Source organism: Prionailurus viverrinus, chromosome A2 (assembly GCF_022837055.1).
Source record: "Prionailurus viverrinus isolate Anna chromosome A2, UM_Priviv_1.0, whole genome shotgun sequence".
Taxonomy (NCBI): domain Eukaryota; kingdom Metazoa; phylum Chordata; class Mammalia; order Carnivora; family Felidae; genus Prionailurus; species Prionailurus viverrinus.
Genome location: NC_062562.1, coordinates 44,578,598 through 44,603,877, shown reverse-complemented (window position 1 = coordinate 44,603,877; position 25,280 = coordinate 44,578,598). Strand labels below are relative to the sequence as shown.

General features: G+C 41.2%; 1 protein-coding gene across 2 annotated transcripts in view; it reads left to right on the top strand.

Moving 5' to 3' along the window:
- Positions 1-2,931: 2,931 nt before the first annotated feature.
- The window catches only part of IL5RA (interleukin 5 receptor subunit alpha), a 36,796-nt gene continuing 14,447 nt past the window's right edge, over positions 2,932-25,280 (top strand). Inside the window, exons 1-10 of one of the 2 annotated variants that reach the window (XM_047848942.1) lie at positions 2,932-3,147; positions 4,387-4,530; positions 7,615-7,669; positions 8,212-8,296; positions 9,792-9,937; positions 10,971-11,109; positions 14,120-14,273; positions 14,348-14,535; positions 16,823-16,968; positions 20,278-20,416. In XM_047848942.1, the coding sequence (XP_047704898.1) occupies positions 8,224-8,296; positions 9,792-9,937; positions 10,971-11,109; positions 14,120-14,273; positions 14,348-14,535; positions 16,823-16,968; positions 20,278-20,416 (985 nt within the window). In that variant the 5' untranslated portion in view covers positions 2,932-3,147; positions 4,387-4,530; positions 7,615-7,669; positions 8,212-8,223. The remainder of the gene's footprint in view (positions 3,148-4,386; positions 4,531-7,614; positions 7,670-8,211; positions 8,297-9,791; positions 9,938-10,970; positions 11,110-14,119; positions 14,274-14,347; positions 14,536-16,822; positions 16,969-20,277; positions 20,417-25,280) is intronic. The other variant, XM_047848943.1, reaches the window with a different exon arrangement.

Genomic DNA, 25,280 nt, shown 5'->3' with positions numbered 1-25,280 from the left:
TCCCTGTATTACTTTTTACAAGTAAAGCTACAATGAATTTCACTCTTTTTCTCTCAAATACATCTTGGTCTACAATTCACCTTATTTCCATGGAATGGATTCCTAGCAATACATACCCTCAGTAAGCTTCAGTAACAGGGGTCCCAGGTGGAGCCACTGAATCCTGAGCTCCTGTTATCCTATTCATATTTTCACCTATACTATTTGGCTAAACCCAGATTATTTCTCTTCTAAAAGAATACAGACACAGGCGCGTGGGTGGCTCAGTCGGTTGGGCTTCCGACTTAGGCTGAGGTCATGGTTCATGAGTTCGAGCCCTGCATTGGGCTCTGTGCTGACACCTCAGAAACTAGAGCCTGCTTCAGATTCTTTGTCTCCCTCTCTCTCTGCCCCTCCCCTGCTCACGCTCAAATAAATAAATATTAAAAAAAAATAAAAGAATACAGATAGATTGGATTTCACTTAAAAAAAAACAACAAAAACAATTTGGGGGATTCTTCACGCATGTTCCATCATATCATTTTTGGACATTTACACTTTATTCTAAGGAAGAAAATTGTTGCCACAAAAAGTAAACTCTACAAAGTCCTCACTTTCCTTCAGGCTAAAGTAGAAATAGGACATGGAGACAAAATGTGAGCACATTTTAAAAATTATTATTGGTAGAGTTGATAAAGGATCATATATCCAAGAAGATGGTATCCAGGGTAGTAGCCAGGTCTAATTTTCTTTATATCCTTAACAGTTCCTGGAACTGTGCATAGCGGTATGATAGGAATCAATAGGCAGAAAGGGAGAGGCTAGGGCTTAAAGGTCTCCAGGTGGGGAAAAACACATATTTTACAACATTTCTTCTGGGAACATCTGACCTGAAGCAAACTCTCTCAGTCATAAGGTTCCTCTTAAGAATGTAACAAGACACCACCCACTCCCCCTCAGACTTCCCTCAGGAATTTAACAAAAAACCTGACTAAAAATAAGTAAACCATAAGACATATGACCCACAAGTAACAGTATGGCCATAGACCACCCTTCATACAATGGAAACGAGCGAATCAAAAAGGATCGACTAGGCCATTTGGAGTTACCTAGCCAATAAGGGTAGAGCCTGAGAAGGAACAAGGGGGGGAGGTAGGGGGCCGACCCAAACCCTATACAACAAAGTCCCCTCCCTATAGTCAGACATTCATTTTCAAATGCCCCCTCTCTGTAAAGAGAGCTTTCTTTAATACTATTCTTCCTTTCTGATCTTATACTGTAATAAACTTTTGCCTGCTGCTCATTTTTTTTTATTTTCTTTTTTAACATTTATTTATTTTTCAAAGACAGAGAGACAGAGCACTAGTAGGTGAGGGGCAGAGAGGGGGCAGGGGGAGACACAGAATCTGAAGCAGGTTCCAGGCTATGAGTTGCCAGCACAGAGCCTGACACGGGGCTCGAACCCACAAACCACGAGGTCATGACCTGAGCCGAAGCCAGACGCTCAACCGAGGGAGCCACCCGGGCACCCTTTCTGCTGCTCATTTTATTCTGTGTCCACCTATTCATTCTGCAAAGCTGCGAGACAACGAATCCTGGGTATTGAGGTAAAACTTCCTGCAGCCGCAGCATTCAGTAAATACTTCTTGAGTAAATGAATGTAAGAAACAGAACGTGAAAGCAGACTTGGAGGCCAGAAACCATGGCCCTCACAATTATTAATAACTATTCTTAGGGCTTCTATAGTGACAAGTATGCTACACCTAAAATTAGATGTGTGGGACATCAAAGAGGAGGTCAGAGGCTGATACTCCACCTCAACTTTTCTGGGGAATTCTTAGCAAATAAATGGATCTCGCTCTGTTCCTTCTGCCACTTTCCTTTTCCCCAGAGGAAATCACATTTTTTAGGTCATCCAATAATGATTGGTCCAGTTTCATTTTGGCAACTGCTACAACGGGCACCTTAAGTACCCCACTCACCGTCCTTACTCATCATAAACACTGAGCCTCCTGGGAAGGCTCATTCAGGGAACCTGTGGTTCCCTACCCTGCACACAGAATTGATCTCACCTGGCAATTGCCAAATTATTTCCCACTCCCCCTGCATTGGCTTTTCACCGGCCATCATCACTCAGCTCCTTGGGCTAAGACTGGAGGTCCCCTTACAAAGGCAACGAATAGTATCTGGCTCAGATGCTAAACACGATAAGTGCTTTTCTTATCCATTCACACACCCTGGGCCACAGTTTTGTTTTGTTTTGTTTAAATTAGTGTTGCTAGTCAGTCATCTCAAAATTCCTGGACAGAAATGGAACAAAGAAAAGGAAAAAGCAACCGAGTTTACTTAAAGCATACTGAGGACAGTGAGGTGCCCTGCTGGGAACCGGGGGGATGACAGGAGGAAGAAGGCCCCGGAGCCTTGCCGCAGGCCCACACTGCCATTGTCGTCATTTGTACAAGCCAGGCTCCAGCTGCCAACAGTTTATGAAACCCAGAAATGCTCCCTGACCCCCTTCCCCCTGATCCCTCTCCCCCGCACACACATGTACTTGCGGGCACAGGACCTGCTAGCAATGCAGGGAAGGGCTAATGCTCAGCACGAAGCAAGACCTGTTCCTGGGCCGCCATTCTTTTTGTCATATTCTGTGCCTGGACTTGTGTAGGTGACCAGGGCACAATACATACCTTCGCTGAATGAAACACATAAAGATCCTAGGAACGCAATGCTTGAGAGTACCCGCCGAAAACTTGGTTACCTTGCCACCCAGGAATAAATGTTCATTTCAGCTCCTGAGCAGAGCCAAACATCTGGAAGGAGAAGGAAAACGCAGACGAGACCGTTATCAGATAGGGGCTATCTGCACAAGAGAGTTTCTTTCATTTCATTCACTTGGGAGTTTCCTTTAGGGTTGGCCCCTCGTTGCTCTTACAAATGCTCCTGGATCTATACTGAGAGGAGCCTTGTCTCCCTCCCTTTGTGAAGCCAACTGCCTGTGAGTTTGTAACCATTACAGCTGTTGATGATGAAACAATAAAGAAGAACCTCCTCTAAGTCAAAAAGTGCAGCTAGAGATAAGATTCATTTTCAATGCCCCTGCAGCTGCGTCTGATGGCATGGCCACCGCACTTCTCAGCAAGTGGGGATCCAAGGCTGATTCATCGCAAAGTGAGTAAATGCCTTTTTTTCCCCTCCAAGATGACCCTGTGCTCCACCTCCTAACAATTTCATTACGTGTGGGTGGGGGGAGGGGGATGAGAAAAGTGAGAAATAATAATTTATAAATATATGGCAAATTTTTAAATAAAAAGGGGAAACAAAACCCCTCATAACTATTATTAGCAGAGACAGAACCAATAATGGTGCTATATACAATGTCTATCAGGCAGGTCATATTGATTCTGAGTACAGCGTTCTATTCTTGTATATTGGCCAAGTAGCTGGGGAGGGCAAACCCATGGCAAGGCGAGTCATACTAACAAAACACCTACAGTTTTGTTGATACTTATTACAGGGGGCTTGCTTTGCCACTGCCGCAAACACTGTAGGGATTAAAATGAAAATATATACTCTGCCAAGATTTCTCAGGAAATACATGAGTTTGGAGAACAGGGCATAGGACTTAATTAAATATCTTGGTGAGGATGTTTCAGAGTTAATTAAGAAAGCTACAAATTAAGAAACAGCTGCAAAAAGGAGATCGCATTGCATCTAACTGAAGGCATCCAGCCTTTTGTTTCTCCTGGGGGTTCTGGGATTTTGAAGATTGTTTGACTTGATATAAAATGTACAAAAAAATGAAATAGCTGAAATCTAAAGAGCTGAAATACCTCACTCGGTTTTGTGAACTATTTACTCAAAGTTACAAACTTACTATATACGTATATACATACACACACACACAGAAGAAATGGATTGAAGGAAAAATTTAATAAACAGAGAAAAATCAAAATCCTTCAGTACCCTATGAGCCTAACATTTATAAACATATGACAGTGACTGCTTTCAAAGCCATTACTGATTAATGTGTTTGATACCCAGTTTAATGAATTATCATGCCAAAAATTTCATTACCTGGTACAATTTTTATTTTGTACGAAAGGTTATGTCCTCCTTTGTATTGAAAAATATATATAAATGTATGTAGCTATTGGTTAAAAGCTTGCATTTCAAAACATAATAAAGATTTGAACATCAAATCACCTCATTTGTTTTCAGTACTTGAAATGCTGCTTAGGGAAATTTTAGGCAAGGTACCAAACGTATCACACCTCCCACAAATGGACCATCCTTGCTACATGCGCCCAGCCTGCCTTGCTGTGGTCTATTTTGTCCGCATGCTAGGTTTTACCCTACAGAGCTTGACTTGGTGAGGCTACTGTATTAATTTGCCTCTTTTATATACAGGGCCAGACACATTCAGCATCTGCCCTGTGCCTGACGCTGTGCTAGGTGCTGGGGCTGCAGCTGAATGCACCGATAGGATGGACCTAGTCCTGGAATTCTGCTCTTGAGCACGCTCATTGGAAACAAGAGGATCCCCAGAGGCAGGTAAGCCCAGGGAGGGGGTTCCTGGATGTGGGATGACACATCACACCACGGGCGATTAGATGGCAGACATTTAATCACCATTGGGAGATTAGCAGCAAAGTCCTCCTTCCTTATTTTTCTATCTGCTCATTTTGGCAACACCATTTCTACCTTGGCAAAAGATCGTTTATGGCAAAAGATAGGGCAACAATTTGAAACCATGAGTTACATTTTATGACTACTTCAGACAATTCACCCAAATCCAAAAAAAAAAAAAAAAATCATGCATTATATGGGATCCTTATAACTCATTTATATTTTTAGGAAGCCTGCACAGTTTTTCATTGGGTGGTGGGGTGGGTAATGCATTATACCTAAGGGCTAAAGGTGCCATTTGCATGTTACACCTTGGTTTATTTATTTATTCTTCCTCCCTCAATGAGTTTTATTGCTGATTACATTGCACAGGAAAAAAAAGAGGAAGTACAAAGTCAACTCTCTACTTTTAAGAGCCTAACAGAGCATGAATCCTCTCAGTTACTCTTCAATTTCTGTACACTGAGCGTGAGTCTGGAATTAAATGTCACCACAAATGACTCAAAAACGCTCTAAAAACAGGGTTGCATATACAACTTTGGTTAAAGACAAATGTCCCAGGCAAAAAAAAAAAAAAAAAAAAAAAAAAAACAATAATAAGTTGAAAAGGAAGAAAGAGGGGAAAGTGTGTTTAAGTCTGAACTTCGGTAGAATTTGACCAATTCTTAGGAACACTGGGGAAATCCATTGCCAATTGCCAAAACTTGACCCAACTCTCTGGAAACATCTGTAGTGTGATAGGTTGTACTCCTGTTTTCTTCCAAATTTCAAAGAATCTAACACTTACCAGAAGCCAAATTCTTAGAGAGCACTCGAGGAATTTTACATTGACTCTATGAAATGTCACATGAACGAGTAGCCTATGATATGTCTACAAGGCTGAGCTTGTATTTATGAGGACTGTAGGTAGGCAATCCATGTTTGCTTCATTCTGCTTAGTCTGAATCTTATTTTAACAATTTGATCGTATTCTTGTAGATTTTAATTGGCAGCCATGAGAAGTAATTGATCATATTGTCATTTTGATGTATTTTTTAACATAAGATGTACTCTATTCTTCTACAATGATATGTTGCCCAGTTGACATCTATCGAACAATGTATCTTTGTATTAGAGACATGGCCCAGAGAGATGTGGGTTGTTTTTCTACAAAGGGTAATTGCTATGCGTGCAACTAGAAATACTCAGGGGCCATGGACAGAAGCTGGAAGAGCTTTCAGGGAACAGAAGACAACACACAGGATTGTGGAGAATACATCAATTGCTGAAGCTCTAGTAATATCCAGTCTTCAGGGGAATTTGTCTAGCTGACAAAAAATTGTCATTCTCACTAATATTTAGACTTCTATTGGGGTATCTTGTGTTTATATGACAAGTGATTTCCCTTCAAAAGCATCACCTTACTGAACAGAAACTATCACAATGAGATGTGGAAATAAGTGTATGGCTGTTTTATAGCAAAAAAGTTAACCACTGAAAAATTTGTGAGTGATCAAATATGAAAAGTAATTCTGTTTTCAGCAGCTATACAATCAGTACACAACAAATCTGAAGAGAAGGTGCTTGGTCATGTAAAATATTCAATTATCTCCCCCACTTAGATAATCAACAGTTTCATCATGTCAATTATTTAACTGCAAAGGGCAAATATAGGTGTTTGGTTACAACCTACTACTTACTTTGCCCGTCAGTAAAAGTCACTAGGGAATATCAATTTTGCATTTTTTTTCTGACCTGGAATTCCTATTAATGACAATTAGTGCAAAGTTAGAGCATATACGATATCATTTCAGGAAGTGCTGACATTTCAAAGACATGACCTTCTCAAGTTGCAGAGCAAACAGTGTTGTTTGTTAAAGGGTTTTGTTTTTTTTTTTTTTGGTTTTATTTTTGCATCTTTGCTTCTCAGGTTCAGTAAATTACTAATGCTTCCCTTTAACTCATTAACATTTTTAGTTGTTAAAAATTTTTAAAGTATTAAAATATCTGCTTTTATGGTCATTGCCATTTTAAAAATTCTTTTTCTACCCAGTATGGAATCAGAGTAAAAGAAGTTATTATTATCACAAGAATTTTTTATTTGAAAAAGAAATTGAAGGATTTCTATGCTGTCTCTATCTTTTATACTGTGATATTTTACTAATTTCATTACCAAGTTAAGACTGATAGTAGTAACTTAAGTAGTAAGTTGGTTAAATAGTAAGCTAAAAAAATAGTTTGTTTTTGTTTTTTGTTTTTTGTTTTGTTTTGTTTTTGTTTTGGGGGTTGTTTTGCTACTTAGACAAAGACTGTCTTCTGTGGTTCTACCAGCATTATATTTGCAAAATACCAACCCATTTAATATTTTAAGATTTTATTTTTAAGTAATTTCTATACCCAGTGGAAGGCTCAAACTCACAACCCCAAGATCAAGAGTCATGCTCTTCTGATTGAGTCCCTTTTTAAATAAATATTTAAACTGAAAACTAGAAGTCATTTAAATTAGTGCAGAACATAGGCTTTGGTGTTAGAAAACCCAAGATTGGGTCTAAATTCCATCATTTATTAGCTGTTTGACCACTGGCAAATTAGTTAACCTTTCGGACTCCTTTTTTTCACTGTAAATTGGTCAATAGCCTTGTGGGCCACCCACTGAATCAAAGGGGTTCGTGAGAGAATAGGAGGAAGTGCTTTGCCAAAGTAAGGGCGGTGCACAACAGGGGAAAGCTGTGGATATTATGCCTTGAAATCCAGTTCATATGAAAAATGCCTTTCCATGTTTTCAGAGGAAACACTCAAGATTTCTAACCTATAGATCCCAATAAGGGATCAAATCTCTTCTTTGACGACTTGTAAAACAAGATGCTGGCATGATACCCACTCTTTCCAGACTGCTGCACTGAGTTATTAGAATATTTCTACTCTCATTTTCATTGTCCAGTTATTTCAAGTAGGTGGAAATGGGGTTTTTATTTTTCCTCAGACCTGTAAGTATTTTTCTCATTCCTTTTATGCCCTGCCCCCACGTAGATTCATCAGAAAACTCAGCCTCTCCACAGCTCAAAGTACCAGAAGTTTATTGCAGGTTTGTGATACAAAGTTTTTTCTTTCCCACATTGGGATTCTTTTAGACTTAAGCTTCTGGGCCTATACTTAAATACTCATTATTGAAAATTGTTATGGTATTTGTTTTCAGTCTGATTAACTGTGCCCAGGAGTTTTTACTATTCAAAAATCTGCTGTGGTCTTTCGCTCAGTACCTCTCCCACGTAATTTCTGCTCTTCTGGCTTTGCCCTCTCCGTCACTCTAGATATTTCTTCAGGAGTCAGTTCAGAAGTCTATGTGCCCCTGTTGTGCTCCATTCACACCTTTATTGCAATAGTGTTTAACTGGACTACAATTAATCCCTTACATTTCCTTCTGCCCCTCCAACTATGCATCTACATTTTAAGGATAAAACTCAAGATTTGTTCATTCATATTTGTATTTCTAGCACATAACAGATTGTTCAGTACTGTTTGTCAAATGGGCAAATGACTACATTTTATGTTAAAAGGTAGCTGCCAGTTTTTCTTAAAAATGGTAACAGGTGGTGATTTGGATCTTAATCCTTCTGTTTCCTACAGGATGTGATTATCATGGCACCTGCATTACTGATTCTCTTGGGGGCTACAGTGATACTGAGAGCAGACTCACTTTCTGATAAAAAATGTAGGTAACATCTATTAAGTTCAGTAGCGTTTCTTTACAAAAAATACATCACAAAAATGATGACATTATTTTCTCCCAAATAATGCTCAATTGGGAAATTCTGTGTGGATTTTTTAAAAGGAGAATATTTATTCATATCAGAATACAAACTCTTTAAACATGCTATACTTTAAGAAAGCAAAGTTGACTGGAATGCAAATGTTATGCTACAGGAGGAATCGTATTCCATGTGCGGGTGTACAGGCATTATGGGACACTATGGAATAAAGCTGGAGCTGGTGATCACACATGGAATGCCTTCCCATACAAGGGGATGGTTACAAGTCCTCATAACCAAAGAATAAAAACCTTCCACCGTGTGTGGTTCAGAAACTTACTGATCTATGGATATGGTGTACTGACAGAATCTAAGAAAAAGAAAATTGTCGCATGGTCCCTAAGTAGTGTTGTCTAAGAGGACTTTCTATGATAATGACACCATTCTGTATATACATTGTCCAATGTAGTAGCCACTAACCACAAGTGACTACAGAGTAGTTGAAATATGGCTCATGCAACTAAGGTAATAAACATTTGATTTTATGTAACATAATGGACAGCTAATCTAGACAGAACCCTACAAGGCTGTATGCAGCAAGCATCAAGTAGGAATTATAGAAGGCTCTTAAATATTAAAAGTTAGTGGAAACATCCGAACCATTTAGCAAATGAATAAGTCTGTTTCCTAATAGTATGTATAATGTTGTCCTAGTTTTGGGGGGGGGGGGGAATTAACAAGTTGTATCAATGTATACCAAGGACAAAAAGTAATGAATATATCACGTGTTAACACTATTCTCAGTTGCAGGATTTTAGGCAATTTTTCTTTTTACTCACCTGTGCTTTCCCAAATTTCTAAAATGAACAGGCATTGATTTGGTAGTTTAAAGGAAAGCTTTTCTTTTGAAAACAGAGTGGTTCATTAAAGAAAAAAGAGCCCTCTTTTCTATAAATGTGTAATTTCACTCACGCATTTTTTTGACTTTGAATCATAATGAGAAATAAATTAATTGTACATCACGAACCAGTGCATATACAAATATTTAAATAGATTCATGTAGTGGAAACAAGAGGTTCACGAAACAGTAATTATATTTCAAGCTCCCTGATATTTTCTATTTTCTTCCCTGTCATTGAAAACATTCTAGCCACAAACTAATAAATTTACCCAGCCAATTAATAGATAAATGGCCCTCAGTTTGAAAGGTATAGTTATAATGAATATTGAGATATTCATTTTTCAGTAAAATGCCTATATATGTTATAGGTAAACACTTGGGCAAAATTAGAAAGATAATGAGTTAAAAGCAGTTTTAAAGCAACTTTTTCCAACATTATTTGAGTTTTATATATTCTAATAATCCTAAAATCCTATACTATACAATAAAATGTTTTTAAAATTTAAAAGAGCTACTTCCATACAATTGAATATCATGTTGGTCCTTTTCATCAACAGCTTTACTTCTCCCACCTACCAACTTCACTATCAAAGTTACTGGCCTTTCCCAAGTTCTTTTGCATTGGGAATCAAATCCTGATCAAGAGCCAGTGAATATAGAGCTAGGCTATCATGTGAGAATAAATGCTCCACAAGAAGAAGACGTAAGTATTTGTTCTGACAGCTGTCTTTATTAGAGGCAAATTTTCATTTTGACTGCATTTTCCCTATTGAATGAAATTCTAAGTTACAAAGAGAGAGAGAGAGAGAAATTGACTCAAGGGTATTCTGGCATGTGCCCAACCGAGTAGGGTGTCTGTTGAAAAGACCCTGATCTGGTACCATGCATGTTGGTTAGCATTCAACAGCAGCACAGAACATTCTAACTTTGCCACAATTCTCTCAGTAAGCAAAGAAAGTTTAGTCACTTTGAAGATAAAAGAATTTGATATGGGTTTTATGTTCCCTTTAAAATAGACAAAGAGAAAAAGAGAAGAGAGTGCTGGAGTAAGGTGGGAGGCAGCGTGTGCCTAACCAGAGAGGCCAAGTTCAAATCCGGGCAACCACTCTAGGTCTGGGAGATGCACTTTTGGGGTATCCCACTACAGGGCATATGTGAAGGCACCTGATACCTAGGAGATGCGCAGTAAAATCAAACAAAGAGAGAAGCAATTGGTAGTAACTATTTTTTCAGTCAACACAGAATTCTAGAGAATTTTCTTTTAGAAAGTTACCTCTGGGGAAGAGACTAGGACACTAGAGATGATGATTGTAGTAAATGTGTGCCTCAATTACAGTTTTTTGTTTTTATAAGAATGTCTTCATGTATCATTGAGGAATCATTATATTATTGTACTTTTATAAAGTTTATTTATTTTGAGGGAGATACAGACAGTGCAAGTAGGAGAGAGGCAGAGAGAGAATCCCAAATAGGCGCTTATTTTTTAAAATCAGACTTTGTTGAGGTACAAATGGTGTGCAAAAAGCTGTGCATATTTTCATCACTCAATGACTTTGGGGATAAGCATTTACATACCTGTGAAACCACGGGCCTAATTTTTTTTTCTAGCCAAAGTACTTAATTGTGTTTCATTTATGTGCCATTTAAAAAGTGGAAGAAAATGCCTATTGGATTAAAATAGCTCTCTGAATGCTCTTTCCCTTTTATGTATCATGACTTGTGGGGTTTATTTTTAGTACGAAACCAGGAACACTGAAAGCAAACGTGTAACCGTTCTTCATAAAGGCTTTTCAGCAAGTGTGCAGACGGTCCCTTGGAACGGCCAGCCCCTCCCACCAAGCCGCTGGGTTTCTGCTGAACTTAAAGCCCCACCTGGTAAGGCAGGCTCCTAATGGCCTCCTGTTGTATTCCTGACGGTGCAGGTGTGGTGAAAGTTGGACAAGTGACTTTTCTGGAGTCAGTCAGCAGTTCCTGCCAAGCGTCCTTCCTCCTCCTCATCGTCCTGAGGCTGTGATCACTTCTTATTGTCATAACCTGCCAATCCCATCTGCTGCACCCCTGCAAACATAGCTTACACTTATCACTGCCCTGCTCCAAAGGTCACAGGGTCATCAGGGAACTCAGGACCCATCAGGTCTCTCTGAGACATTTTCCAACCACACCCTACACGATTCCTCGGTTTTTCTCAGATAGTTTTCTAACCTTGACTCCCACCTGACAGCTCATTCTTGCCAGGAGGCTTTGCTTTCCTGGATTCACTTCTGTCTATTTTCCTGAATCCTTCCCATATGTCTAAGCCCAGAACAAGTTGTATCTCCTCTATAAATTCCTTATACTTTTCATCCTATACACTGAAGAATGCTTTCTCCCCAGAACCCATTCATGGGCTGTGTTATTCATTTGGCACATATGACATTATCTTTCACAAATAGATTTATATCCTGCCATCTCTGACTAGGAGCCTGTTGGGAGCAGGGACAGTGTCTCATGCTTGATTACAGCCAGGAGAACAAGCAGTACATATATATGTTTGTGTGTGTGTGTGTGTGTGTGTGTATGTTCTGAATGCTATGACTTTTCATTACCAAATTGAAGCAAGCTGCTGATGGTTCATAGAAACCACAAGACTGAACAACCTGCCATGAAGAAAGAAGACAGCTCCCACTGTCTGTATACTCTCCTTTTGTGGAAAACTGGGGTTTCTAATACTTAGAACCAGTGATACTTGTGATTAAACCCTTGGAAACACACACACAGACACACACACACACAGAGTAAAGAGAGAAGGATCACCAAGTCCCAGGGTATGTGAGTGCTCCTCCTAACAATTTGTCTTAGCCAGTCTGGCCCATAGGTCATCGTTCAACCACTGTCTTGTCACATCCCTGAATGAAAAAGCAACACACCTCCAGAACTGTGCCAGTGACTGAGAGCAGCATTGTAAAGATCTTCCCGTTTATTCATTATAACATGTGGCCTAGACCAGATAGCAGCCAATTCACAATGGCCATGATTCCAAGTACAGACACTGATCCACAGTAGACACAGGATACAGATCTTTGTGTGTCTTACGTTAGAGTGCTTTTCCAGGTCTCAGTAAGTAACAGGACTCTACCAGTAATGCAGCTTTCAGAATTACATTTCTGCGATTCTAATTATTCTCTGAGCATGCCACTACATGTTGACACTAACGAAAAGTTAATTCTCCCTTGAATCAAATTGAATTCATACCAAATAATTCCTGGGAAGAGAGGTGAGAGACAAACAGATTGCAGGAAGAGTCTAAACTATACTTTGGGCATGGAGCATCTGGTCATTTAGTGCACGGACAGTACATTTACTACAAGGCATAGACACAAAATTATGTATGTTTGTTGTATATGGATATATACAAGCAAACATCTCTGACAGCACATGGTAATAATACACCATAGCCAATGTCCCTTTTCTCTAACTTCACTGAAGACAAAAGAAGCCTGTCTTCTTCTCCCCCTTGAACTACACTGGCTGCCAGCAATAAGTATGATCGCACAATTGACTTAAACTAAGGGGAAGAGACCCCTTCTGTTGTTTGAGATTCAGTCAAAAGGCTCTCACTTTGATGAGGTCCTTCCCGACCCTCAGCCCAAAGTGCTTCTTCCCTCCTCTGAGCAACCACAAGACCAGGGTCACCACAGTGTGCTCTGAACAGCACAAGTTAATGTGGTGACAATGCAGTTTGAAATGAAAACAAGGCTTTCCAGACAAACAATCTTCAGAGATCTTCAGAAATCATCTTCAGAAAGGAATGTAACGTGATGGGTATGGTGGAAAATCACAAGATTCTCTAATATCTTTGCATGTTGAAGAGGCCTTCAGCACGCAAGTGTGCACAGAATCTCCAAAGAAGTATTGTTATGATGCTGTGTTGCCAGAACCCATTTCCTTCCAAGCAGCAATCTGTGTTATTCATGACATCTGCATGATGCAACACAATGACTCCCATGATTCTCGGATGGAAGTGGCTCTGGAGACCTTCCTCTACCAACTCTCTCATTTGCAGGTGGAAAAACTGAGGCCCAGAAAAGTAGGGCTTAAAGTGTCACCGTTAGCTATGGAAAGATGTGGTATTATAATACCGAGGTTGCTGGGCACCAAGGTCTGAATGACAATCTATTGTAGTTAAATTTTCATACAAGCATATCCCACATGTACACCCCCTTAGCCCCAGGTAGCCAGAAGGTTATTATTATTATTATTAATTTTTGAGAAAGAGAGAGAGAAACACAAGTGGGAGGGGGGCAGAGAGAGAGAGAGGTACAGAATCCGAAGCGCTCTCCAGGCTCTGAGCTGTCAGTGCAGAGCCCAGTGTGGGGCCTGAATTCACAAACCACAAGATCATGACCTGAGGCAAAGTTAGAGGCTTAACTGGCTAAGCCCCCAGGCACACCAGACAGAACATTTAAAAAAAAATTTTTTTAATATTTATTTTTGAGAGAGACAGTATGAGTGGGAAATGGGCAGAGAGAGAGAGAGACAGAGAGAGACAGAGGAGACACAGAATCGGAAGCAGGATCCAGGCTCTGAGCTATCAGCACAGAGCCCAACGCAGGGTTTGAACCCATGCTGTGAGTTCATGACCTGAGCTGAAGTCAGATGCTTATCCAACAGAGCCACCCTGGTGCCCTGACAGGTTTTTTATTGTCAGAAACTCAGGCTTTATAATCCTAGCTTCATCCCACAGTGAGCTGGTCCTTTGCAAATAGGTTTCTATCAATGTGTGATAACAATTACTTTTTCATGGTAAGACGTTCCCAATCACTACAGTTTCAGAGGAAGTAAGAGATTTAAAGATTGTCATGGCAACATTTTGTTCTTATTTTTGGCCATCTTATTGACCATCTAGGGTCTCCTGGAACCTCAATTGTGAATTTAACATGTACCACAAACACCACAGTGAATAATCATACTCCCTTAAGGCCATACCAAGTTTCTCTTCACTGCTCCTGGCTAGCTGGCAAGGATGCCCCTGAGGATACACAGTATTTTCTCTACTATAGGTGAGTACCTACTTTTACTTAAGTAAATGCATTCTTTCCTATAGCCTTAAAAACTTATGAGCATTTTGATTTAGGTATGGGTCCTGGACCGAAGAATGCCAGGAGTACAGGAGAGACACCCTGAACAGAAATACTGCATGCTGGTTTCCAAAGACTTTTATCAGCAGCAGAGGGAGTGAGGCACTCGCAGTGCATGCTAATGGCTCAAGCAAGCATGCTCCAATCAAGCCTTTTGATCAGCTGTTTGCTCTTCATGCAATCGGTAAGGTAGACTTAACTCAGAGTTGGACTAACCAAATCGCAGAATCTCAGCTTCGAAGGGCTTATAAAGATCACGTGGTTTGACTAATTTTCAACCCTAAGTGATCATCTGTCCCCTGCCTGGCAATCACAGGGGCAAGCTTTCTCAGCCTCAGCAATACTGATAATTTTGGATGGATAACTGTCTGGGGGGAGCTGTCCTGTGCCTTGCAGGATTTTTAACAGCATCCCTGGTCTCTTCCTACTGGACCAGTAACATCCTCCCTGCAGTTGTGACAACAAAATATCTCCCAACATTTCTAAATGTCCCGTGGGGGACAGAATCTCCACCATGTGAGAATCACTGAACCAGGGAATGTGAACCCACTGCTGAAGGGAGTATCCCTTTCATTTTTCAGCTCTGACTCATTGCATGAAGTTTCTGGTGCTGTGATGGAGTGGTACCTCCAAATAATTCTCATCCCTTTCCCCACAAGATGGTCTCAGAGCTAGCAAAATACAGCAAGCTTTCTCATCCTGAGATTTCTCTTCCCCAAGCTCCCCACCCCCAATTTCTCATGCTTTCCTCTTAGGACCCTTTGCCATGCTGGTCTGTCTCCTCCAGGTGGTCCTAAAATGTCTCTCTCAGCATAGGGATTCTCAGATATCAGCATATTATTTAAGGTTTCATTGGCTCCATTCTCAAAATAGAAATACTATAGTCTCCTTCATCCTAGATGCTTGTATTAATGAAATTCATCAGGAGCCTTTCACGCAGCATTCTTGTTACTAACCCTCAAGATTTCAGCAGTAGTGTATTTACTGGCATGGGCTGTGGAGTCAGGCTGCCTTGGCTTAGGTCCTGGCTCCACCACCAACTAGCTGAGTGACCGTAGACAAGCTGGTCATTGCCTTGTACCTCAGTCTTCTCATCAGAAATAAATGGGGATAAATTAATATTTCCTGCAAAATTTTTGTGAGAACTAAGTGTGTTAAGAACTCTACAGTGCTTCGGGGCGCCTGGGTGGCGCAGTCAGTTAAGCGTCCGACTTCAGCCAGGTCACGATCTCGAGGTCCGTGAGTTCGAGCCCCGCGTCGGGCTCTGGGCTGATGGCTCGGAGCCTGGAGCCTGTTTCTGATTCTGTGTCTCCCTCTCTCTCTGCCCCTCCCCCGTTCATGCTCTGTCTCTCTCTGTCCCAAAAATAAATAAAAACGTTGAAAAAAAATTAAAAAAAAAAACTCTACAGTGCTTAGAACAATGCCTGGTAATGATACATAATTATAAATAGACAAGGTGTTATTTAAAGGGACATGATTTATCTATATCTCTATCAAATGAAGTATATAACTTGGTTTAAAGAACCAGCTCACAAAAGAGGTTATATAATTCTATTCAACAGTATATTTCTCAGATGACCTAAAAATGTCCCTTTCCTAAAAATAAGTAATAAACAATGCTGAGGAGGACATGGGAAACAATACTAATATGAAAATGGGCACAACCTGGTACAGACCACAGGGATTCATTTTCCTGTATGATTTTCATTTATTAGAGATAAATTCCTCATACTACTAAAAGAAATAGATTCCTGGTTAAAATTTTTCTGCCTAGGGAACGGGAGGCTCTGGAACCAATCAATACATCCCATTCTTAGATCGTCCCTATGATTCATTAATTGTGAGATCTAAGTCACACAGCCTGAGACAAGAGCACTCGCTTAAAAATAATTTCTACCCACATCACAAGGCTATGAGATAATCGGGTGATAACTCAGGAGAAAGAACTCTACAATTGTTAGACAAATGTGGCCCATTCTTTTTATGCAGAGAAAATTGAACCTTACCACTCCATCCCCCGCCCCCCACCCCAAACAAACTGAAACGATACAAAATGAAACAAAACTGAAGCTCAGAATGAGGGGATTCTTACCCAGAGCCACACACCTGCTTAGTAGAGGCAGTGCTTTGTGGAAGCTCCAGGGTTTCTCTCTAGGGTCAGGTTTACCTAGTTTGGTCCAGCTTGAGGAACAGGGATGGTGCGATGGGTCTTGGAATGAGCTGAAGTGGAAAGGGACTCAACCCTTCAATGTGATTTGGAATAGGAATCCTTTAAGATTAGAGGCAGGATCTCTTCGGTACTACAACTATGAGAGTCATCTGTGAGCCACTGGGGTCCTATGACTTGGAGATCAGTTAATTAAAACCTGAAGGTAGATCCTTGAGAAGATTGTATCTCAGAAATGCCTTGGGGAGTGTGAGTGGATTGGATTGATCAGCCTAGATCACTGACCTTTTATTCTCTAACCTAGATCGCATTAATCCTCCAGTGAATGTCACAGCAGAGATTGAAGGAACCTGTCTTTCAATTCAGTGGGAAAAACCAGTTTCTGCCTTTCCAATTCACTGCTTTGAATATGAAGTGAAAATTTACAACACAAGGAAAAATTATTTCCAGGTAATTCTTCAGATCGTTCCAATATTTGATAGTAGCATTCTCTTAGAAACACTGTAAAAATTATATTCAGTAACAGCTGTGGTTACAGCTTGGAGCTAACAAGGTCAAAGGTAACGTGTCTACCCAAGTTTTGTAAAAATAAACCAAGCTTTACTGGCTTTTGGTCTTGAAAGGACATACTTTTGGTTCAAAATAACACAAAGGATCACATAAAAAACACAGTAACACTATTTTTTTGGTGCAAATATGAAAAGTTGCAGCCGCTATGGAAAACAGTATGGAGGTTTCTCAAACAATCAAAAAGAAAATCATCGTGTGATGCAACAATTCCACTTCTTGGTTTATATCCAAAAGAATTATAAGTCGGGTCTCAAAGAGAAATTTGTACATCCCTGTTCATAGCACCATTATTCACAAGAGCCAAAAGGAAGAAACAACCCAGCTGTCCACTGATAGATGATGAATGGATAAACCAAATGTGGTGTATACATACAGGGCTCTGTTGTTCTGCCTTAACAAGGAAGGGGATCGTGACACACGCTATGACCTGGATGAACCTTGAGGACACTACGTTAAGTGAAATAAACCAGCCACCAAAAGACAAATACTGTGGGACTGTACTTATGTGAGATACCAAGAGTAGTCAAACCCAGAGAGACAGAGAGTAGAATGATGGTTTCCAGGAACTGGGAGGAGGGGCCATGGGGGAGCTGTTGTTTAACAAGTAGAGTTTCGGTGTTGCAGGATGAAAGCGTGCCGGAGAGCGGGTGCACAACAGTGCGAATGTGCTCATCACTCCCGAACTGTACACGTAGTTAAGATGATTAATTTTCTGTTTTATGTATCTCACCACAACTGAGATATACTCATAAGCACTAATGGACAAAGAGTTCAAGAGACAGGAACTGAGAGGAAAGCCAGCATTTATGAAACATCAACTATGTGTCAACCTTTATTATGCTAATTTATTCCCTCCTCCCAGGAACTGCATTAATTATCATCCCCATTACACAGGAAAGTGAGGCAGAGAGAGATTAAGCCACTTGCCCAAAGTCACCAAGCTGGCAAAGCTGTAGGGAAGTTGGGATTACAACTCATGTCTCAGTGACAGTGGGCAAAGCAAATTCAATTCCATCCAATCTGATTCAACAAATATTTACCCACTGGTTTCGGGGCGGGAGTTAAGAAGATAAAATACTGTCTCTGCCATCAAGGGGCCTAGTCTAGTGGACACACTCACCACCTCAGAGGAAGGGCCAATATGGGTCCAAAGGAGGGGGTGGGCAAAGCAACCAGTTAGGGCTCCCACCGAGAAGAACTGAGTGAAATCATGAAGGATGGATAGTTTGTAGCCAGTGCTTCCCAAAATACCAATGCTAAAAGACCTTCTTTTTTTTAATTTGTAATTCCTAATTTTTAATTAGATTTCTAATTTAATTTTGAATTGTTTCTTTTGGAAAATAGCTTAAAAATGAAATGCTAGGGAAATCAAATATGCCCAGAGACACACCCATTCATGGGCTAGAATGCTGTGGCAATGTCACATTGCTACAAGAGCCCCTAAATTGTTGTCTCTATTCCTGTGTTTACCTCACTGAGAATCAGTAATAAACAGCTCCTGACCCACACCAATCTGCCAACCACACTTTAAGTGGCAGGGGGTCTAGGCAGAAGGCATAACTCAAAGGCTTAAAAGAGCATGGTTCCTTCAGCCAAGTGGCAGTAAATGAATTGGCCTGGACATAAAGCCAACATTGGAATAGTAACTCTAGATCCACACTGTGACTTCTCCCAGAATGACTGGAATTTGGGGGGGCGGGGGAAGGAGTGGTTTCTCTTTTTAAAGCCATTGCCATAGGTGCTGAAAGCCATTGAAGAGTTTTATTCATTCAGAACTCTGGCCACATCTGCAAAATCAAAGAATAATTTTGGTAACAGCATGAAATCTGGATGCAGGTGGAGGGGCCATGTGGAGACAGGCACATTGGGTTAATGGCTATGGCAATTGTCCAAGCAAAACACGACAAGATAAATCAGGCAGTGGTCGTGGGGCAGGGTGAACAAAGGAGAAACACACACAGAAGAATGTAAGATATAGGTGTCATGGGCACATCTCTGGTTTGGGGCTCAAAGGATTAGCTGAGTGGTGTGAACACTGACCAGGAGAGAGAATATCAGAGACAGTCTCATTTGTGAGACAATAGCCTTGTTTCAACACCAGACTATGTAACTCTAAGTTGCCTGTAGCAAACCAGCATTTACTAATACTAAGCACATATTATTATATTGAACCAATATTGCTGTTTTTGCTCATCAAAAGTGGGTTGAATATTGGCAGTTATCATAGGATTCAACCTAGTACATCTTTAAACTTGGAATTACAAGGGCAATTCCATTTAATTCAATAATCCATGCTTAGGTGCTGCTTTGCCTACTTTACAGATGAGAAAACAGAGGCTCAGAGAAGTCAAGGAAGTTGTCAGCAGGTAGTTTGGGGTATAGGATTCAAACCCAGCCTTTCCTAGATTCAATGATTCTGCTCTTTCCTTTTCCCTATGCTCCAGTTGTTTGAGATCTTCCTGCACATCAGGGATCAGGCGTTTTGCTTTTTTTTTTTTTTTTTTTTTTTTTTTTTGTAAAGAGCCAGATATTTTAGGCTTAGCAGGCCATATGGTTTCTGTAACAGTTACTCAGCTCTACCATTGTGGAACAAAAGCAGCCATAGATAATACATAAATAGGCATGGGTGTGTTCCAGTAAAACTTTATTTGCGGACACTGAAATTTCAGTTTCGTGTGTCATGAAATACTCTTTTTGATATTTTTCAATCATTTGGAGACGTATAAACCATTCTTAGCCTGCAGGCCCTACAAAAACAGACAGCAGGCCATACCAGCCCCCACATTTTAGTTTGCTGATGCCTGCTGAATAAGATGGAAACCAATGGATATTGTTTACTAACTTGGCTACAGAATATGGAAGGACAAGATGAGGGGGATTATGTGTTCTGCTATAGGCCACCCCAGTCTTTTAATTTGGAAACCTTAAACAGACCCGGGTAAATCATCGAGAACTTACCAATGACTTTTTATTCATTTTGATTACAAGATCACTTTCCCCTGAAGGATAACTGTGACACATCTCTACTGAAGCATTCTAGAATAAACTCAGCAATGTGGGTCCTGTTGATTTTAAAAGGGTCACATAAAAGCGAGTGAGATTACTTATGTATGACCTTCTTTTCTGGTAACTGGCATTTCTTAAATTTTGTGTCCAGAGAGTCTTATAATGCTATTTTTCTCCATTCAGACAGAAAAACTGATGACGAATGCATTCATCTCAATAATTGATGATATTTCTAAGTATTCCATTCAAGTGAGAGCCACTGTGAGTTCTATGTGCAGACAGATGGGGTTTTGGAGCGAGTGGAGTCAACCTATATACGTGGGTAAGTATCTTCTGTTTTTTTAAAATTTTTTTTTTTTTCAACGTTTATTTATTTTTGGTACAGAGAGAGACAGAGCATGAACGGGGCAGGGGCAGAGAGAGAGGGAGACACAGAATCGGAAACAGGCTCCAGGCTCCGAGCCGTCAGCCCAGAGCCTGACGCGGGGCTCGAACTCACGGACCGCGAGATCGTGACCTGGCTGAAGTCGGACGCTTAACTGACTGCGCCACCCAGGCGCCCCTCTTCTGTTTTTTTTAAAGCAAGTGACCTTCCTCATGGTTAAAGCAGATGATCCTGGAAAGTGTACACATTCACTTAGTGATCTAAACTTGCTGATCTTCTGTCAGTCTACTGTCTTTTTGACCAGAGACAGATTTACTATTAAGTCAACAAAGCTTACATGTTCAAGCATCTTGCTAGCATGAGCCTTGCTAATACTCCATACCACTCCCCCTCGCCTTGTTTTTGGATTATCTGATTCTACTTTTATCCTTTTTTTTTTTAATAATTAAGCTTTCTGAGATAATTGTAGATTCACATGTAGTTGCGAGATATTATACAGAGAGAACTCATGTGTCTTTCATCCACTTTACCCCAAGGGTAGCAGCCTACAAACTATAGTACAAGATCACAACCAGAATTATCACTGGTAATGACCACTGATCTTATTCGGATTTCATCAATTTTATATGCATGCTTTTGTGTATTGAGCGCTATGCAATTCTACCCCATTTGCAGGTTTATGCATCCATTGCAAGGATCGCTTCCGTTGCCCCTTTACAAACACAATCTCTGTTGCGTGTCTCTATTCCTAACCCCTGCCAACTACTAATCTAAGCTCCATCTCTACATTTTTCCCCACAGCTAATTTTGATATCATATTTTTGTTTCTTTGCTTAAAGAAAGTTCCAAAATTGAAGCAACTCAGGGCCTGCAAAATCTGGACCCATTCCTGGGCCTTCAGCATAACAGACACAGGGGACCAGAAGGGTTGGGTGTAGCCTGGACTTCTGTGTTCTGCAGCTGTTTTCCTTTATGACTAAAATTGCTAGTTTACTCTGCAAGAAGATCACCGTATCTGTCTGTGGGGTCTGTGAAGGGTAATGAAGTACTCCATGGATGCTCTGGAAGTGAGGGCACATTCCCATGCTTACTCAGCTCCAGATGGCAATCCCATGACCTAGAGATGTGGCCTTGCAGCTTGAAGATAGAAAATTCACAGCCTGTGTTTCTTACCACCTGGGTGTCCTGGGTATCCATAGACCTTTTAGGACAGAAGTGGACAGTTGAAAAACAACTAATAGATCTCTTGTGTGTACTGCAACCATGTAGCCTGAGGATGTGGACATACGTGGTCAAGTGCTGCGTTAAGATCTACACGAATGTAGAACAGCGGAAGGAACTCTGGAACCTTGGCCAGATAGGTCAGGTTTAACACCCAGCTTTGGCACATATTGACCTCATAGCCTTGGACAAATCACTTCTCTCTGACTTTGCATGGGTTCCCAGGACAAAGAAGATAATATACACCTCACCCGCCTCCCAGGGTACTATGAAATTAAAAACCGATGGCCTCAGATAACATTTATTGATGGCGGTTTGCCAAACACTGCTAAATGCTTTACATGAGTTACCTGCGTTAACCGTATCAACAGCACTAACTTTCAGATGAGAAAATGGTTTTGGAAAGTTTAGGCAATTTGTTTAACTCTGCATGCTCGAGTGGCAGATATGGGATTCAAACTGAGGCTGACACAACGTAGGGCCCAAACTCTTAGCGGTATGCCTTGGCGTGGCAGGATTCTGCAAGCTGCAAGGTGTTGAACAAATTACACAATTATGAGATCCTGGGACCTATCTTTGTGGTTATGGAGGGTCAAGCATGTGAATGTTACCTCTCACTCTTCCTATGGGCTCTTCAATGCTCATTTGAAGAGCATCCTTAAGGAGACCTTTCTTCCAGGCCTATTGTAAAATTTTCCATTTAATTCATTCACTTAGGCTAATGGGTGGCTCTTTAGGAAAATCCTGGGCAGTGACCCATTAGGCTCTGTGGACGTGAGTCAGGTTAGAGCGCCTCAGGTAGGTTTCCACAGAAGACTGGGAGACATGAGGAGAGGCCTGAGAATTTCAGAGTTACCCTGAGTCTTCAGTGGGGCTGGCCCTGCGGAGCTGCAGAGTTTGTTAAGGGGAACTGCACCTCCTGCACTTGTATTTCACCCAATCAGCACAGCCTTATGGGATGGCCCCCAAAATCACCCCACAGGGCTCAGCAGGAGCCTTCCTGGGAAGAGGCGCAACAAAGGAGGTAAAAGGAACCAAGACTGGGCCAACTGCACCCACTTCCTAATTCTGCCAAGGCCAGTCTTCCCTCCCTACCCTCCTCCCGAGGTTGATGCCCCAACCTGCTCAACAGACCCGACACACACAGGACCCCCCTCAACACTGCTGCTTCTGCACAAAGAAAATTCACTTTGCTCACCAAGAGCAAAACAAACAGAAGAAACATTTATGAGCCCCAGGAAATTTTTAACAAGATTATTCATTTTATCAAAAGCTTGTGATCAAAGCTTAATTTTCATTACTTGCATTTGGACAAATTAAAAAAAACTGGTGTATGTTATTCCCCAGGGGCACATAACTTGGGCCCAAATTATTGAGATTTCTGAGTTTGAGATTTTTTTTTTTTAATGCTGTCCAATGAACGTGGTGGAAACCAAGGTAGAAACCCAGGGTAAGACACCAGTTCTGCTTTCTGAGCGTTTGAATTGTGTAGTTCAGGTCAGTGTTGACGGTGGGCAGTTTAGAACTTACAGACTAAGCAAAGACGAATCAGGAAATTTAGGTTTTAGTCATGGCTCTGCCAGTGTCTAGCTCTAGGACCCTAATTGGAGATGACAAAAGACAACTCCTCACAAGCCGGGTGATCTGAGCAGACTTCGAGGGTGGTGTTACACGTAGGTGTCTCAGGAGTGACGATCTCCTGTCACCGCTGCAGGGCACAGAGTGGTGAGGAGTGTGCCTGGGTTTTGCCACCCCTAATGAGTTGCTCATGCCTAACCTCTGTGCGTCCCTGTTTCCTGGCCTGCAAGATGTCTATGCTGCACCCCCAAGGTTCTTCTACACTCCCTCAGCCCACCACAAAAATGCTGAGAATGAAATTGTGATCCATAATGACAGTTTATTTTGAGCTTGCTTTTAATTTATTATTCACTCTCCACTTTAGAGCTCTCCTCCCATTATTATTTCCTAAATAACAGCTTCCTAGTTTGGAACTAGGCTCATTATAATTCCCCCCCAGGTATATGCCTCACTGCCATTATCTATGGCAAATCCCATTTCATTTACTGCCACCCTTTTCATAAGATGATCTGATTAATATTACCATTCACCTTACAAATCCATCGTTTCTAGAATTTACTCCCCTGCTCAGTTTAGGATCATTAGTGAATTTAATCAATGCAGACTTTCCATTTTCCTCAAGATGATTAATAAACATAATAGGAAGTCCGGGCCCCTCTGGGACACGTTGCATGGCTCTTCCTTACCCCTTGGGGATGCAACCATAATTATAGTTGGCTTGCAGTCTATCAGGCAGTTTTGTCGCTACATTCGTTTCCTTTAGACAACCTTCCTCCTCTCCTACCTTGTGTGTATGGCACCTGGAGCCCTCCCCTTCCATTTTCACTCGGCAGCCCGACTCCAATATCACCTCTTTCACAGGTATTATTAACTCCATCTCTTTTAAGGAAATGGAGAGCCAGAGATATTAAATAAATCAGTAATTATCAAACACCCCAGAAGTGGCTATTAATGGCTAATTGTCTCAAAGAAGTGACATATTGGTCAATCAGTGAAGTGAAATACATTCCATTCACTCATTAACCCATGATGGCCCAAGGTTATTAAATAGCGAGACACAGGAAAGGTAAGTCTTGACTGAGAAAAGGAGGGCAGAGGAGACCAGACGGTGGGTCTTGTTTGGGTTGGCAAGGTCCCTGGATGGCCAAGAGGTACAGGGGATAGTGGTGAGAGGGGAGAGCCAGCAAGTGCCCCAAACCTCAGCCCCAGATGGGCCCTCCTGTGCTAGGATTCCCAGCACATGAAACCTGTTTGTTTTCGAATGGAAATAGCGGTTTCGTTTTATCAGTGCTCGTTATCAACTGCTCTTCCTCCACTTGGCCTCTCCATCTTATCTTGAGAGCTGACTTCCCACTTTTCACACCTCTTTCTTTCTCCTTTTTAAAACTTTCTCTCAACTTCCGGATTCTTATCTCTGCCGTCTCCTGTTTACCAAAACCTCTTCTATCCTGACCCTGCTCTCCTGAAAGCCTTCTATGTCCTGCAGTCCAGTCCATCATCTTTCTCCTCCTCCGTGCTCCATGAAGCTCACAAGCCATGCATGAAAAAAGCAATGAAAATAAAATTCCCTTCAGCTATATCCTTACTTGTGGAAAAGAGTGTTTGCTAGGTGAGTCCACCCTGCATTAATTCCCAGCTGTGTCACTGTTAAAGGCTTAGTCCTTCTGAGACCTGCTTATCAGAGACGGGTCTTAACCCCAATCACAGACATTGCCCTGGAAACTAGCGATTGGGCTTTGCCCCATCTCAATGAAAGCCCTATCTGAAGGCTGGGATCTATGCCATGACAATACCAGGTACCAATTAAAATGTTTTTCTTCCTTTTTTTTTTTTTTTTTTTATTTTAAGATTCTTTAGGCTTGAGACATGTAGTATTTGTACCTCCGGGAGTAGAGCAAAGTTTCCCACAGTCCTCAAGATGGTCAAGGCCGAGAGGACGCTTGTTGCCTTCAGAGGCATCACTTTCTACAAGATGAGTTAGAGGAAATCCTGGCCTTAGCTT